The sequence below is a fragment of the Choristoneura fumiferana genome, chromosome 21 (genome assembly GCF_025370935.1).
Source record: "Choristoneura fumiferana chromosome 21, NRCan_CFum_1, whole genome shotgun sequence".
In the NCBI taxonomy this organism is placed as follows: domain Eukaryota; kingdom Metazoa; phylum Arthropoda; class Insecta; order Lepidoptera; family Tortricidae; genus Choristoneura; species Choristoneura fumiferana.
In genome coordinates, this window is record NC_133492.1 from 7,321,585 (window position 1) to 7,339,414 (window position 17,830).

At 37.5% G+C, this 17,830-nt stretch overlaps 1 protein-coding gene across 1 annotated transcript; it reads left to right on the forward strand.

The window, feature by feature from the left end:
* The first annotated feature begins 1,962 nt into the window (after positions 1 to 1,962).
* On the forward strand, positions 1,963 to 15,498 carry LOC141439558 (E3 ubiquitin-protein ligase ariadne-1-like). The gene is given in 11 exon segments (XM_074103847.1): positions 1,963 to 2,129; positions 2,132 to 2,319; positions 5,113 to 5,265; positions 6,432 to 6,500; positions 6,762 to 6,848; positions 6,958 to 7,086; positions 7,955 to 8,125; positions 10,179 to 10,375; positions 10,525 to 10,714; positions 11,884 to 12,110; positions 12,561 to 15,498. Coding segments are annotated over 11 exon segments (1,509 nt in total). The 5' UTR covers positions 1,963 to 2,113; the 3' UTR covers positions 12,643 to 15,498.
* The last annotated feature ends 2,332 nt before the right edge of the window (positions 15,499 to 17,830 follow it).

Consider the following 17,830-nt stretch of genomic DNA (forward strand, 5'->3'; position numbering starts at 1 on the left):
GACTATTGAAATTTGTTTTTATGCCCAAAAACTTAAAGAGCGATTTAGAAGCATTGGGATTTGTGAATGAGAAATCTGAAATCATTTTAAAGACATGGTCATTTGAAACAAAAACAACTGTAACTGAATTGGACACAGAATTTCGGAAACATGAAGAAACAAACTGTTCATGGAAAGTAAATGCTGAATTAAGTTCTGATTGTAGAAAAAAGAGTAAAGTGCCAAAAGCATATTTACGCTTGTCTGGAGCAGGTGAAGACACAGAAATAGAATTTACACATTCAGAGCTCTACTCAATGTTTCTCCAATTAGAATCTGTTCAGAATGAATTGGATATGATTATTAATTAATTGAATTTCTTTATAATAAAAATATGTGTATTTTCATGTATACTAGAGCATTATCTTTATTTCATAATATTAGCTAATATCTATAAACAACACCTTGTTTCTTTTAGCAGTTTTAATAAACCAAGCAAGAAAAGTAAAGTGTCAGTATGAATGAAATGTGAAATGTAAAAATAATGTGACCAACAAATAGCACTGCTCTCTGATTCTGGTTTTCGACATAATTGCAAATAATCGATAAAACATAAACATAGCATTGAGCTTTTAGGCAGTAGGGCTACTACGAAATTCGAAATTAGAAGTTCGTATTGTATTGTCTTTCTCACTCCCATATCAAATAATAATAAGCGTCAGCGGGACGGTACCACATGAACTTCGATTTTCGAATTTCGTACCTAGTAGCCCTACATGTCTTGCTTAGAATCAAAATGAAAATTAAACATCAACACCTACCAAAAGTCGAAATAGGTATCTCCTAAATGGTGGCATTTTCATTAGACCCATTTTACCATTTTTAGAATGTCTTAACTACCCTATGTTACATTTTATACGTACAACATAGGTATTTACCGAAACATTCGGTGATTACCGGTGGTGGCACATCACTATTTGATTTGTAGATGTAAAAAACAGGTAACACATGAAATGTCATTTTTATGTAGCCTATGTTATAAGTTTGACGGCTATGTGTGTCTGTCTGTTTGTCTGTGGCAGGGCCGTCTTTCACCTATTAAAGCCCTGGCCACGTTAGGATAATGGGGCCCCTGCTATTACCATAATAAACACTATTTAGCTATTGGTTATCGTTTGGTAATGGAGTAGAGAATGGGGGCATCGCGGGGCCCTGGGCAAGTGCCCAGTGGGGAAGAGGCACTTGTTCTGTGGCATCGTAGCTCTTAAACGGGTGGACCTATATGAATGCGTTTTTTTATATGAAAGCAGGTTTTCTAGCGATGGTTCTTAGACATCTTTTATCAAAATTGGTTCAGCAGTTTTTGAGATATTGAACTTTGAAGTGACAAAGTCGGGGGATTTCCAACTTTTTATTGTGAGCTATAATATATTATCTTGGTTTAAACAGTGTATGAAGAGAGACTTTATTTGACTAATAAAATTTTAAGAAATCTTTATAGAAAGGTATACTATTTGATTTTATCCCAGAAAAGTGCAGTTTCAAGTAGTTTGTTTGTAGTTGAGGGTAATCTTTAGATTGGCTTGCTACTTTTTATCCTGGGTCAAATAAAGTTTCCGAGTGATTCATGCAAAGTTGCAGATTATTAGCTGCCAGGCTTGTTAGTAAAATAATTAATCTATTAAATAAAATTCTCGTGTCTCATTGTTTGTAACAAAACTCCTCTGGCGGCAAAGAGTATAAGTACCTATGTTCTGGCGGTATCGGTAACGGCTTGGCCCATTTTTATGATTTTTTTGGTGTATTTCGGTAGGTTTTATGATAAAATTATATTGTAACTTCTGTTCATGTAAATAATAAATAATTTCGACTGCGTTTTTTTAAATGTCTTAAATGTTTTATATCGTGCAAGCGCGGTTTTAGAAACCACAGACAATAAACAAGATGCTAAAAAAAAGTGACGTCATAGACGAGTCTACTCACTCACTATTCACATACGTCAGAGGTTTTGGCAGCCCGTAGGTGAACTATTTTCTTCATTGTTGACCTTTCCTAAATCTTAGGTGTAATTATTTCATTATTAGAAGTGCTTTAGCTGTACCGTAAGTGTAGATATTTTGACTTAGCCTCAGCGATGGACTCGGAGGACGATACAAAGATGATGTGGATTCTGGGAACGAATCGAGCGGAGACGATGTCGACTTTGCAATGGACGTTGAGACCCACAGTACTAGGGAACGACAAACGGAGCTGGAGGAATATCCGTACGAGGTGCTATCCACAGAGGAGATCGTCCAGCACATGGTCGATTGTATTAAAGATGTGAACACTGTCGTCGAGGTCAGTATGTTAGTGATAAACAATGGAGCGATTGAATGAGGTTACTCGTCCACTAGAATAATTCAATAGGATCTTTCATGCAACGCTTTATTCTAACTTAGTTATTTCCGTAACTTTTTCAATTCATCAGGGCATGTATAAGTGTGCAGTTAAAATTTTTCCTTTGTCTATCAGTGTGAAAACTGTTGGCCTAAAAACCTAATTTTCTCTGATTGGTGTCTACAATAAACTGTCAGGACTTTTCATGGGAATACAATGTCAAGTCTTATTGGATTGTCCCAAGTCCCAGTAGCCCATTCATTGCCACAGCATCAAAGTTAACTGAAGTAAATGAGTCATGTTTATTGTTGTGACTAATCAACATAACCACAGTACATTGCTCAATTTATCTCCTATCTCAAAGCAATCTTTCAAGATCTTATGGTTTTCTCTTACCATATTTGAGATCAGAAAACATGACTATTTGCATTTCAAATGTGCTTTTATTTTCATAAAAGTCTTAAAATTGTATTATTTTAATAAACAATATACTTGATGATCATCAAAAAATAAGTTTGTTCCATCTGATAGACTGGACATTGTACCTATTTTGTTTTTATTGTTTGTTTTTTATGATGTGTTAAAGATACCCTAATTTTTAGTTTTAGCTGTCTCAAAAAATGACAACTTTACAGATAAGAATAAAAGAAAAAGATAGCCTTAATTTTGCAGAATCATGCTAAACATTTGAATAATAAGGAAGGATAATAGATCACTATAAAATGGGATTTCACACTAACAATATACAAAAGGGGAATTCCCAAAATGGCTTGGTTCTTATTTTGTTTGTCTACTGTTCATCATAGCATTTTTTGCTTGCTTGAGCAGCAAAATAGATGGTGGAAGTAATAACAAAAGAAAATACTTCATTTGACAGTATTATACTGAAATTCATGAAGCGAATAATAAGGTTTCTAGAGAATAATTAATTCCTACTGTCTATTGATTCTTTCACCTACTATAGGTATATTTATCTACTTATATTTTTTTACTAAACAAAGGATAGGCTGTTGAATATTGTGCAAAACCGAATAATAACTAGCAGTCATTATACCTGCCTGTGCCTTTTGTGAATTGTGAATATGTTGGGTCCATATAGTATTAGCACTTCTAGTAAAATAAAGTAATGCCAAAGACTAAGTTAAATTGAAAACCTCTTTTTTATTACAATGCAATAACTCTGTTGTGCACCATAAATACTACAATAGTAACACAGAGTGAAAATTACAAGGTAAGCAAGAGGCTTAGGTGGCCTTATTGTATTTTATTAACTTTCAAAGTTTACTTGTTTGTAAGTTATGGTGTGTTTACATTAAATAGGTGCAATAAGTTGTTGAATTGCAGAAAGCAGTCAATCAATTAGGTATGTTCTCAAATTATGCAGTGTTTTTTCGATCACTTCCTGGTATCCAATTGAACTGAAATTCGACATTATAATATAAATCCAGTGACATTATAATAATCTAGTAGTTAAATTCTGGTGTTTCATGGAGGATAGTCTCCGCAGGAGGGGAACTCTTCAATAGTTAATGGTATTGACTTGAAACTTGGTATATGTAGATATTATGTAGCATCTATGACATTGCAAGTACAGCAGCTTAAAATACATTCACCAAAAAAGCTTGTATGTATTGAAATTGTTATTTTTTAGCATAAAAAACTAATTTTAATTGAGGTCAATTAATATTTCTTTTTGTTTTAACCGATTTTGTCCCATTTGGTGCAATCCAATTAAAACAAAAGTAGTTATTATTTGCTGACTTTTCAACTTATTCCCACACAAATTTACCTATTGGAATTTATAACTTAATCAACAGATAAAGTAAATAAATTGTGTTTGTAATTGATAACAGATCATTTACTAACATTACATGCAGAATGATTATCTTGGAATTTGAAACACCTTAATCTATTTATTACCATTGAATGCTTCATGGTATTTCAATGGATATTTATTGTATTGTATGAATAAAACACAAAAATAACAAATAACATACAGATATGGATGCTTAACATCAATGTGAATTTCCTTATAACTTTTGTCATGTGTTGTGAATAATAATGATTTCAACACTGTTGTAGGTACTACTATTTAAATGCAGATTCAGTATTATCATGCAATATAATAGGCAAATCACCATAATGTTGCAATATGAGTGATATCTATTACAATAATTAAATCTTTTTTTTATTCAATTTCAATTGCATGCTAATTTGTGCTGATTGTTGTTTTTATTAACTTTTTTTTCTAGGTGGAATTTGCACTGTAGTGTCTCAAATATGCAAAAATTTTGTAATATTTAATATAATGCAATTATGGGGTAGATACCAAAATATGTTTCCAATCATGGTCAGATATAATTAATTTGTATTGACACTGAAAATAATATATTGCAGGAGAACATGCTAAGCTTCACTATAGACCAATATTCAGGGCTCTATAAGGTTACTAAAATAACAACTATATTTGTAGAATCACTAGTTCAAGTCTCATGTAATTACCAGAGTACCTGGGTGACCGAGCTTTGCTTGGGATAAAACTCGGTAACAATCGTTTTCCCAGAGATAAGACCAAGTTAGATCAATTGTTCATCCCTGAAAATCCTTACATACTAAATTTCATCGAAATTGTTGGAGCCTTTTTTGAGATCCCTGAAATATATTTCTATATATACAAGAATTGCTTGTTTAAAGGTATTAGATGGATAGATAGATGTACAAAGCTAAAATAAAAATTCACTGTCTATTCCCCAGATACCAGCAACAACTACCCGCATACTGCTAAATCACTTCAAATGGGACAAAGAGAAGCTCATGGAACGTTTCTACGATGGTGATCAGGATCAGTTGTTCTCCGAGGCTAGAGTCATTAATCCATTCAGGAAACCAGTTATACAGAGGCCAAAGGTACAAACAAATATTGTTTTATTTAAAAAGAAATTCAGGTTCAGCTCTCACCCTTGATCAAGGTAGAGCGAGATTGTCTACACCGCTTCCGCACTTCTAAAAAGGTGCCATCATTACTTTATTTTGCTGTGAACTGAAAAATGCCCCTGGCCATCTGGCTCCTAGAGTAACCACTCCTGTTGCTTTACCCTAAGGCCATGCTGAAGAAAGTACATTTCTTATTATATATGTATAAACAGGTTCCCAGTCCCACAAGGCACATGGGTTAATCAACTTTCTAAAGCTTGTTGCCATAATAATATATTGAGTTAGCTATTAAAAGTATAGTTTTATGAGGTAGGTACAAATCCACTAAAAGTTAGGAGTTGTGACAGTTTTAAGGCAATCCCTTCATGGCCATCTTCTAAGTCAAAGTCAAAATATCTTTATTCAATTTAGGCTATAACAAGCACTTATGAATGTCAAAAAAAAATCTACCCCCGGTTTGGAAAAACTTCTTATGAGAAGAATCCGGCAAGAAACTCAAGGAGGTATATATTGTTTTAAACAGATTTACAATATTATTAAATGATATATCTATTTACACAAGTCAAGAAAAGAGACAAGGAGAAGGAGAGAGTTGAAGTGTGTTAAAAGTTAGCATGCATTCAAATCTGCATTCAAGCATGCAAGCAAGCATGCAAGTAAGCATGCAAGCCAGAATGCAAGCAAGCATGTAAGTAAGCAAGTAATTATGCAAGGAATAGTGAAAGCAAGCATGCAAGTAAGCATGCAAGCCAGCATGCAAGCAAGCATGCAAGTGAGCATGTAAGTAAGCAAGAAATAGTGCAAGCAAGCATGCTTTTTAATACATTATTTAAAAAACTTTGTATAATGTGCATTCATAGTTCTATGTAGAGAGTCAGCTCAGCGGTTAAAATACAAAACAAACTTTTGGTCATCCTTTGGGAACGGCAATTTTTTTCGGGATAAAAAATATCCTATTGTTTATTCTGGACTTCTAATATGACTTATGCAAAATTTCATTCATAGGTGCAGTAGTTACGGCGTGAAAGCGTAACAAACAAACAAACTCACTTTCCCCTTTATAATAGTAATAAGGATAAGGATAAGGGTGTGTTCCTCAATAGGTTCCATGAGTTACAATATTATTTTTATTTTCACAGTTGCCCAGACGGATATCCACATCAGGCACTGAAGAGTGCGAAATATGTTTTACAATTTTACCTACTTCAGTAAGTTATATTACTTATATTAACTATGTCGAGATGTTGGGCGCTTGCCTTGAATGTGCAAATCAGATCATTAGTGTATGGTCTCTTTGGTCTTGTAAACTCTCGCTGTATAATCCCTGCATGTGTAGCAACACTGCAACTTTGTTACCATCCATACCTCATAGTTTTTATTTAAAGAGTAAAGTAGTGAGTTTTATGTGCAATAAAAAAAAATCATGTTGGAAGTCCTTTTTTTATTAATTTTGTGTGTCTTATTTTCAGATGATGACGGGTCTGGAATGTGGTCACAGATTTTGTACGCAGTGCTGGTCTGAATACTTGACTACCAAAATAATGGAGGAGGGCTTAGTGAGTTACTTTATTTATACCAGATTTTTAATTTTTTTTTTGACACCTGTGTACCTGTTTACATTTGTACCTGGGGCCTGGTAAGCCGGCACTGCTTGTGTTATTGCAGGGTCAAACTATTGCGTGCGCGGCGCACGCTTGCGATATCCTCGTAGACGACGCGACTGTAATGAGACTGGTGCGTGATCCCCGCGTCAAGCTCAAGTATCAGCACATCATAACAAATAGCTTTGTGGAAGTAAGTAAATAATAATAATAATAAATGTCATGGGACGATTCGCACCAATGAGGGCTATCGCGTATGAATTCGCCGCTAGAGGCGCTAGTGAAGCGTGAGGTCTCCGAAATGTCACCTCCCTTTTTTTCCGAACAAAACGGGACTGTGCCACACTGTGGTTGCTCGATATTTTGAAGGTACGGTTTTTAAGGTGTATTAAATATGATTTTAATCTAAACTTTGTTTTCCCGCCCGTAATAACAGACTTTGAAAGCCATACTTAAAAACCTCACGCAACAGTGCGCCATCTAGTGAGACAAAAAACGATAGCCCTCATTGACCTGTCCCAATATAAACAAAGCCTGTGTTATGGATATGGACTGGACTAAAAGTTAGGAGTTGTGACAGTTTTAAGGCAAATTCTTCATGGCTTATCTCTTAAGCATGCTAATAGTATGCATTGCAAACATTATTCTAACAAAGAATATCACTGACATCTCCTAAGTTGTGGTCTAGAAAGCCGTGGTGGCCTAGTGGTTTGACCTATCGTCTCTCAAACAGAGGGTCGTGGGTTCGAACCCCGGCTCGCACCTCTGAGTTTTTCGAAATTCATGTGCGGAATTACATTTGAAATTTACCACGAGCTTTGCGGTGAAGGCAAACATCGCGAGGAAACGTGCACAAACCTGCGAAGCGATTCAATGGTGCGTGCGAAGTTCCCAATCCGCACTGGGCCCGCGTGGGAACTATGGCTCAAGCCCTCTTGTTCTGAGAGGAGGCCTGTGCCCAGCAGTGGGACGTATATAGGCTGGAATGATAACAATATGTACTAAATAGCTTTTTTGATTGACCAATTTGTTGCTTTTATTGATCGTATTGTATTTTCCAGTGCAACCGTCTGCTCCGTTGGTGTCCGTCGCCGGACTGCAGCAACGCGATAAAGGTGGCGTACGTGGACGCGGCGCCGGTCACGTGCCGCTGCCAGCACACCTTCTGCTTCTCATGCGGCGAGAACTGGCACGACCCCGTGCGGTGCTCGCTGCTCCGGAAGTGGATCAAGGTGGGTACACTACACAGTACTACTGGTGTGGAATGAACAAAGGCCTCCGGAGAGTGGAAAGTACTTCTGATAGACCCCATTATCAAGCGGGCAGCTTAGTGGCTAACCTAACATTAGTGATGTGCAATGTCAATAATAATTATAAAAAAAATGCTGCTGACATGACACAACATCCCTTAAATAATCTTTGTAATTTGGACTGTTTTAAAGACTAACGAAAAGTATATTTGGTTCAAAAAGTATCGCACACGCGTTAGCACAATAAATAAGGTCGCAATGCCGCATTTGTGCACCAAAACATACCATTGTGACTTCGGTTGACGCTGTCAACAAGTCAACAACAATAAAAATTCAAATAAAAGTTACAAAGTATAACAAGACGCCAAACAAGAGCGGCTACATAACGCGCACGACCATCACCTCTGCCCGCGCCGCCCAGCTCCTCGGCATCATCGTCGGGCGACCAGTTCGCCACGGCGCCCGACAACAGCACCGAGTCGAGCAGCGACCAGCGCGGGCCCTCGCCCCCGCCGCCGGCACGCTTGGGGCCTGCGGGACAATCTGCCCCCTCCGCTACCGGTGGTGTAGAGCGCCGCTTGCGATCGGATTTTGCCACTGTTTCAGACCTTTGAGCTTGAGCCAGCCATCGTTGTAACTGCGCAGCGACTATCGAATCAAGTGCGAGCTATTCTGCGTCTTAAGCGGGATGACTTGGCTTTTGATTGGGTTCTGAAGTACTTGCCAGCCCGTGCTGCTTCCACCTCTACCCGGGATCCTCCTGCTCCGGCGCCGACTCCGGTGCTTGCACCCGAGCTGACGTGAGCTTCTATGGGCGTGTACACGAAAACCAGGGTCGGTATTTCCATCCCGGTATTATCCGGGCCGGGAAAGAGTGTCACCCCACATCACTAATGTTAGGTAGCCACCAAACTGCCCGCTTGATAACGGGGAATAAATGAATTAGGCATGTCTTTAAAGCACCGTTTCCACCAATAATGCGTGCGAGGATGTGTTGCGAGCGATGTATTTTGCATTAACCAATAGAAACGCTTAATTTACACATCCTCGCACAGCACATCTCTGGTGGAAATAATGTAGTAATATCGTATATGTATATTAAGTGAAAATGACATTGTTATAAAAATAAAATATTAAGATTTGCATGTTGTTCTCTTACGACTGAATACAGTACCTACTTGAAATACAACAATAACTTGTATTTATGTTCCGTGTTTTGCACAAATATTGCGCAACTAAATAATAATATGGCCTAGTGGTTAGAGAACCTGACTACGAAGCTTGAGGTCCCGGGTTCGATTCCCGTGTCGGGGCAGATATTTGTATGAAAAATACGAATGTTTGTTCTCGGGTACTGGGTGTTTAATATGTATTTAAGTATGTATCTATCTATATACTTATATTTATCCGTTGCTTAGTATCCATAAGACAAGCTGTGCTAAACTTACTTTGGAACTAGGTCAATTTGTGTGAATTGTCCGGTGATATTTATTTTATTTATTTTAATAATAATAATTATTATTATAAACAGCTGAGCGGAGCTAGGCGAGGTAAATGAAGCGTTTCTATTGGTTAATGAAAAACATATTCCTCGCACATCTCTAGTGGAAACGCTGCTTAAACGTAAAGTCTCGTAGTGTGCACAAACTTTGCCATCAGTGGCTTAAAGAAAAAAAAATACGTTACAGTAATTACAACAAAAACCGTAAAAAAGAAAGAAATTTTGTGTTATGTTTCTACTCACAATCGATAATAATTTGTACTATTATCGATTGTGAGTAGAAAAATGTGTCAGCAGCTAAGTTCTGTTACTTGGCACATTTCGCACTCCCAAATGAAACGTATATCAACTCAAAATAATACCCCATTATCATTTAGTCTTCATTCTGGAAGGTCTAAAATTAAAGGGTGATTAATTGAGACTTGATCTAGAAGTTCATTAATGCATGGACGAAACAAAACTGATGCCGAAAATTATGTATATGTAGTAAGTTTTAAACAGTAACGGCAATCTCATTATCACTTGTCACTCCAGAAATGCGACGACGACTCGGAAACATCGAACTGGATAGCTGCCAACACTAAGGAGTGCCCGAAGTGTAACGTAACCATCGAGAAGGATGGCGGCTGCAACCACATGGTATGCAAGAACCAAAACTGCAAGGCCGACTTCTGCTGGGTCTGTCTGGGGCCCTGGGAGCCGCACGGCAGCAGCTGGTATAATTGTAATAGGTGAGCCACTTTATTATTATTGATGACTAGCTTTTTGCCTTTTGCGTCAAAATGGGTCAAAATTGATGTGACGTGCTTCATAGATATGGTATCATCTACCCTACGCTATCCGCAGCACAGGATTTTAATTGGAACGTTCCTTGTGGCAGATACGACGAGGACGAGGCGAAGGCGGCTCGCGACGCACAAGAGCGTTCCCGCGCGGCGCTGCAGCGGTACCTCTTCTATTGCAACCGCTATATGAACCACATGCAGTCGCTTCGCTTCGAGTCCAAACTCTACGCCTCTGTTAAGGAGAAGATGGAGGAAATGCAGCAGCACAACATGAGCTGGATCGAGGTATTATACTTCATTCTTCATCTAATCCAGTACGAAAAAAAGTACAGTACGTAAAGTACGAAAGTACAGCTGTAACCCGCGAAGGGATTTAATCCGGCCTGCCGACGTTCCTTCAATATAAATAGTACTTGTATGTAAATGATATTGTAAAGGATAACTCACGTCTTAAACCGAGTTTAGCTCGACATGTTTTGGGCTATTTCGTAGCCCTTCTTCTCAGGAGCACGCGACTCGGCGGCTGCCGCAACACGCACACATGTCCCCAAACATGTCGAGCTAAACTCGGTTTAAGACGTGAGTTATCCGTTACAATATCATTTAATATGAGTGAGTCTCACGGTAGTTTCATGTTCAAAAGTACTTGTATGGCCCGCGATAATTATAATTTCGATCGTCGTGCAGCATAAAATGGAATAATAGATGTACTTATCGGTAAAGGAACCAGCCAGACTAGCTGCGTAGTTTGTGTTGTGGGGAGCAGGCGTGTAGAATGAGGCGATTAAAAAATTCGACATGAAACGTGTGTTTGGTATAATATCTTTAACTTTCCGGCCTCCCATGAAGAAAGTTCCTGAGGCCGTATTGCCTAACGTTTTTGACGCTCGCGATTGTAATCAAATGACAGTTTTTGTATGCGAAATCTGTCATTTGATTGCGATCGCGAGCGTCAGAAACGTTAGGCAATACGGCCTCCGATCTAATTTATGAAAGCTTCTTTCGAGAGAGTATTTTTAGGGACCCCTCTTTACTTGGGAAGGCATGTTTTAAATTATTCAGGATGTATCATTGTAAACTGTAACGTAAACCTTCAAAAACTAAAACAAAAAAAAAACATTCAAATCAATAAAAATATTGATAAAATAATATGTTTTTTATTAAGCCTTTGTACAGTCAAGTGCAAAAATATCGACACGTCCAAAGTTACAAAAACTTACACGAACTTAATGTTAAGTGGATAAAGTCGTGTATACATATTTTTGTAACTTTGGCCGTGTCGATATCTTTGCACTTGACTGTACTATCGAACCAATTGAATCGTGACCCACTGTGGAACCTTCTCGTGGAAAAAAATATAGTGACATCGCATTGCTTGACAAGGGAATTAATTATGACACCTACTGTGAGAAGGTTCAGGAATCAAATGGTATGACTGTGCTTTGTTATTCCAGGTCCAATTCCTGAAGAAAGCCGTGGACATCCTCTGCCAGTGCCGGCAGACGCTGATGTACACGTATGTGTTTGCGTACTATCTGCGCAAGAATAATCAGTCCGTCATCTTCGAGGATAACCAGCGCGATCTGGAGTCAGCCACTGAGACGTTGTCGGAGTACCTCGAGCGGGAGATCACCTCGGAAAACCTGGCCGATATCAAGCAGAAGGTCCAGGATAAGTACAGGTCAGCTCCTTTTTTCTACATAAAAGTGACCGTGATTGACCCCTATCTCACCTGATGTAAAGTGCAGATGAGGCCAAAATGTATCTCACTGGTTCAGTAACAGGCTATTCACTCTAGCCTTGAAGAGCCCTAGATTGTATTTTCCGGAAATACAGACGATGGGAGCGAATTCCATTCCTTACCAGTATAGAAAATGTGCATTTTGGGAAAGTAAGTGTTACGGGCCTAAACCGCCGCGAGCTTTATGGTTAAGGACAACATCGTGAGGAAACCTGCACAAACTTGCAAAGCGATTCATTGGTGTGTGTGAAGTTCCGAATCCGCACTGGGCCCGCGTGGGAACTACGGCCTAAGCCCTCTCATTCTGAGAAGAGGCCTGTGCCCAGCAGTGTGGGACGTATATAGGCTGAGATAAAACCATCATTCACTAAATTGCATGTATTGTTGCAGATACTGCGACAGCCGCCGCAAAGTCTTGCTGGAGCACGTCCACGAAGGCTACGAGAAGGACTGCTGGGACTACACAGAGTAATCGCTTTCTCTTTTACACCCCACATCTATCCATTGCACCTTCTCATCTACACAAATCACATGTGTCGTCGTGAGCACGAATCGACTGATCGATTAACTCTTGAGTCTCGGCAAAAAGAGTGTTTTGCTGTTACAGATAATAGTTTTTTTTAATCTGAGTTAAAAATTGTAAAGACAGATTCGAATAAATACTTGAGTCTTTAGCAAAATTATGATTATGATTTACCTAAAACCAGTGAAAATAATTAATGTCAAATTATTAACAAAAAAAAAACAGAACTAGTATGGGTCACTGTTGACCAATTTTGTTACAGCTGTATTATGGCTTTATGGCAAAAGTTAAATGTTGATATAGCGGATTAAAATTAAATGGTTATAAAGTTATTGGAATATTATTCCTTGGTCTAAAAATAACTTAAATTAGCAGTAACAACTACTTAACACATCCATTATAGGGCTGGAAGCTCCGTAAAATAGTTGTATTTTTATAATAATAGTTCACCTTATGTATGAAATGTTGTTGAAGAAAATTATTAAAAATTACCTCTGCATTGTACTGTATTCATTCGGGGGTTTATTTTCTGTTGTAAGATCTCATATAATTTACAATTGTAATGTATTTTTTCACTTGGTGAAATATGTATTTTAAAATACTCTCATTTGGTACTTCTCTATCATTTAAAATTAGTTAGTAACAGTAACAGTTAGTATTACATTTAATTAAACAGCACTGTCAGTATGCCATTTCATTCAATAAAATCGTTAATATTATCTTTTTTTTGATGTAGCACCAGCTTCGGATTACTTCTCTTGTAAATGTACGATTTTAATTCATTCTGTTATTCGTCCAATGTAAAAAAATGCATCCAATGAGGGCTATCGCGTATGAATTCGCCGCTAGAGGCGCTAGTGTAGCGTGAGGTCTCCCAAATGTCAAATCTCATAGTGTTTGGGATAGCTACGCGGGTTTATTTATAATTAAAATAATTTTGTGAATATTTTGCATTACCTGAAATTAATTATGGCAAATATGCGTTACGGGGCAATGAATGTATGTTTTTGAGACAGTTTTGTCTTTCGAAAACTTTTGTCCTCCCTTTTTTCGAACAAAACGGGACTACGCAAGACTGTGGTTGCTCGATATTTTTATGGTGCGTTTTTAAGATGTATTAAATATGATTTTAATCTAAACAGCGTTTTCACGCCAGTAATAATAACAGACTTTGAAAGCCACACTTAAAAATCACACGCCACAGTAGCGGCTCCTAGAAAGACAAAAAACGATAGCCCTCATTCAATATAAGGGATGGTGAGTTCTTTGACTGATAATCATGACTTGTTTAATTCGATTTTGGCTTTATTTAACCTTTTCGCCGCCACGTCAAATACAAAAAACTTCATCCATACGCCAGGCTTCCATATTACAATGCCTAAAATTGAACCTTAACACAATTATCGAAGGTTGCTTTTGCATTGAAGTAATGGACGTATAATAAGTCGTTGACGAGGAACCTGCGGTGCGTATATGAGTCGTTGGCGTGGAAAAGGTTAATAAATCGCTGGTTATAGATCAACCTCGAAATGACTAAAAAAATTTATTTTTATTATTTTAAGGAGAGTTGAAAATTATCAAGCATCATGGTTGACGATGCCGAGTAAATGACGCATTCGCTGCCGGCTGTCAGATTCGACACTTTTTCTGATGCTGTAACACATACATGTTAAAATGGCTACAAAATTTTAACAGTGGCTATGGGCCAAAGTCACGGAAACACTTCTGTTGTGTTCCCGGTAGTGAATGCGTTAATGCTCGTGAATTAACCAAAAAATCAAAGGAACTTCCAAAACTGCGTTTTTTTTTTCAATGTTTAATTTGAGTTGAATAATATTAAGTGTCGTATAGATCGCTTAGTGTAGTTTATCATTAAAAAGTTCTCTATGATGCTTGTTTAATATTGTATACTATATGACCTCATTCATTTCCCTCGGGACGTAGAATAATAGTGTTCTGTTAGATTATTTTAGCTTTGACATTATTTTCGTAAACTTATAGAAATAGAAACATGAAATGGCACAATATAAAGTTGTACTGGCAATTAAGATGGAACAAAAAATATTTTACCAAAAATCCTATTTTTGTTATAGAGTAATCGTTTATCAATATAAAGATAGGCTATTAGGAGCAGGTTTGGTTGCGTGGCGCGCCGGCGGCCGCGCGTCCTGGTGCCCTTTAACAATCTTAAAAAATATTTACGTAGTCAGTAATAAAACTTTCTATAATCTAAAAGTATCACGACAGGTATTGTGAACCCCGCTGACCGAGGTTCGTTAAATAAACATAGTGATATGTGGCTAAGTTAACACTAATTGTTTGCTTCCCGGGACTCGCTGTTTCATACGAATTAAGAGATAAAAAAACTATTTTTGAAAGTCTTTGAATTCGCAAGGTTCCGCTTTTGTATAATAAATCTCGCGCTACATATCTGATATCTCTGTCATAAATTATATATTAAAACGATTCGTGCATAAGTCGGTTGCACTGCCAGTAAACGTCTAAAACTAAAGTAATATAAAGCTTGCTGTATGAGCGTTTCACATAGTGAATCGTATAGAGTAGGACGGTCCTCGACAACAATTATTCGAACTTAATAAATTACGGTACCCAGTGAGAAATGACTGTATATGCTAAAGTAGATAATGGACCTAGTTTCGGAACTCATAATTGTACATATAGAAGCTGTATAAATATTTATATGGTTAAATTGTAACTCACAGTATGACAAGGACGAGCATCGTGTGCGACTATGTTTAAGGACAAAGTTGGTTTAAGTAAGAATGAATAAAATAGTAACATCGACTGCTACGTTTCTCATTTATCTCTCTATACAAAGTTACCTTACAGCAACAATTCACGACATACTTTCCACTATCCTTATTACCATATTAAATAATATATAATAAATACACCATTATAAATTAAACCTTTCAGAAAGTTAATAAAGCCTAAATTAAAATGGTCTATTATTTTGAGTTGATACGCTTTTGATCTAGGTGTGCGATGTATTGACCTGGATAACTCACGTCTTAAATCGTTTTTCGGGCTAAACTCGATTTAAGACGTGAGCTATCCGGTTCAATATATTTAATATGAGTGAGTCTCACGGTAGTTTCATGTTCAAAATCCATATTACCCATAGATATAATTTAAAAGCAATGGAAAGGTAAAAACGCATTTTTTCAATTGTCTGTTAATTTACTCGACTCAAGGACCGACGCATATGGTCGTTTTTCTGTCAGAAATGACAACCTGCCAATCAGATGCTGGCGGAATCGACGAGCCACTGATTATGCGGGAAGCGAGTATTTCTGACAGAAACTTTCAATATATACCTACGTTTCCCATTTATGGCAAGTAAAAATATCGCGCCTTCAGAATTTAACTGGCTTAATTCGACATATTCTCATTTTTGAACTATACCTGAGGCCGTATTGCCTTACGTTTCTATCGCTCGCGGTCGCTATCAAATGACAGTTTTCTTATACAAAAACTGTCATGTGATTGCGATCGCGAGCGTCAGAAACGTTAGGCAATACGGCCTCTGGTTGTTTTGGTACATACAAGTTTGTTACTGAAATAAGAATATTATATCGAACTGAGTCGGTTTTATTCTGAGGATGCGATGCGTTAATAGAGTCGTTTTCACAGGGATGCACTGGCCCCGTCTCCCACGAGACCTAGTAAAGCCTAGTGGAAACACTGGTAAGTAATTTGTAGAGATCAATCAACTAGTTTAAAAAAATTACATCTTTAAAAATGTTGGTGTAGCGTGTGTTGTAGGCCACGTAAGGCGTTGCGTAAAGAAGGATTAACAACAATTGATATAATGCAACAATTAAGAATTACTATTTTTAGAATTAAGAATTGGGTTCGATTCCCAGCGCTGGTCTCTTTTTCTGGTTTTTCTGTGCATCTATGTTTCAGTTCGTATTTTCGATATGGGTTTTACGGGATGACCGTAAAAGTAACAAAATTTGGAGTTGAAATAAATAATACAAAAAACCGGCCAAGAGCGTGTCGGACACGCCCAAAATAGGGTTCCGTAGCCATTACGAAAACATTAAGTAATATTTTTCTTCTTCTAAGTTTAGGTATATTTTATACCTTAGGCTGCTATTTACTCATAAACTACTAATAATTCTCAAGCAAACTTAGCCATTATAGTTTTCCTTGAAAGTTTGATATAATTACTACCATCCTGAATTTTTTCAAATTTCTCCACCCACCGGTTTAGATTTTAGAGGGGGGGGGCTCGATTTTAATGAAAATTTGCACTTTAAAGTTGAATATTTCGCAAACAAATCACTGAATTGAAAAATCGTCTTAGGAAACCCCTAATGGTTTTAAAAGACCTACGATACCCCACACTATAGGGTTGGATGAGAAAAATAAAATCACCCCCACTTTACGTCTATGGGAGGTACCCTAAAAAAAATTGTTTTTGAATTTTGAATTGTACCATTTTGTCGGCATAGTTTACCTACATATTCGTGCAAAATTACAGCTTTCTAGCATTGATAGTCCCTGAGCAAAGCCGCGGACGGACAGACAGACAGACAGACAGACAGATAGACATGGCGAAACTATAAGGGTTCCGTTTTTGCCATTTTGGCTCCGGAACCTTAAAAAGACTCCAAAAACCAATCTTAATTTGATTGCTTAATAACGTCATCTCTTTTCCGGGTGAGCGGTTAGTTCCAATGGAGTGCTGAAAGTTTCTCGATGAGGGCTACAGCATAGATGTCGCTAGTGTCGCTGCTTAAGTGACTAAATTAGAAACAAACAAGCTGAGATATGTGGTGCATAGAAGAAATTCGTGTGTGTACTCCTGTCCACAGTAGTGGTTTAGCGGTATAGCACGCGGCACGGAATGCTGAGGACCTAAGCTGGGTTCGATACCCAGCGCTTTAAGAATTAAGAATTCGATTAAGAATTGATATCATTTTCATTTGATATAATTCAATTTATCTTAAAAACCAAACTTGTTTCTATTGTTATATTTGATTCGAAGTACTTTGGGTTAGGATAGGTGATATTTTATAAAAAAGTTCAGTGAAGCTCCTATCCTTGGAAATTATATCAAATGTTGTTAAGTATACCGATCATTATACATATCGTTGGATAGGTATTT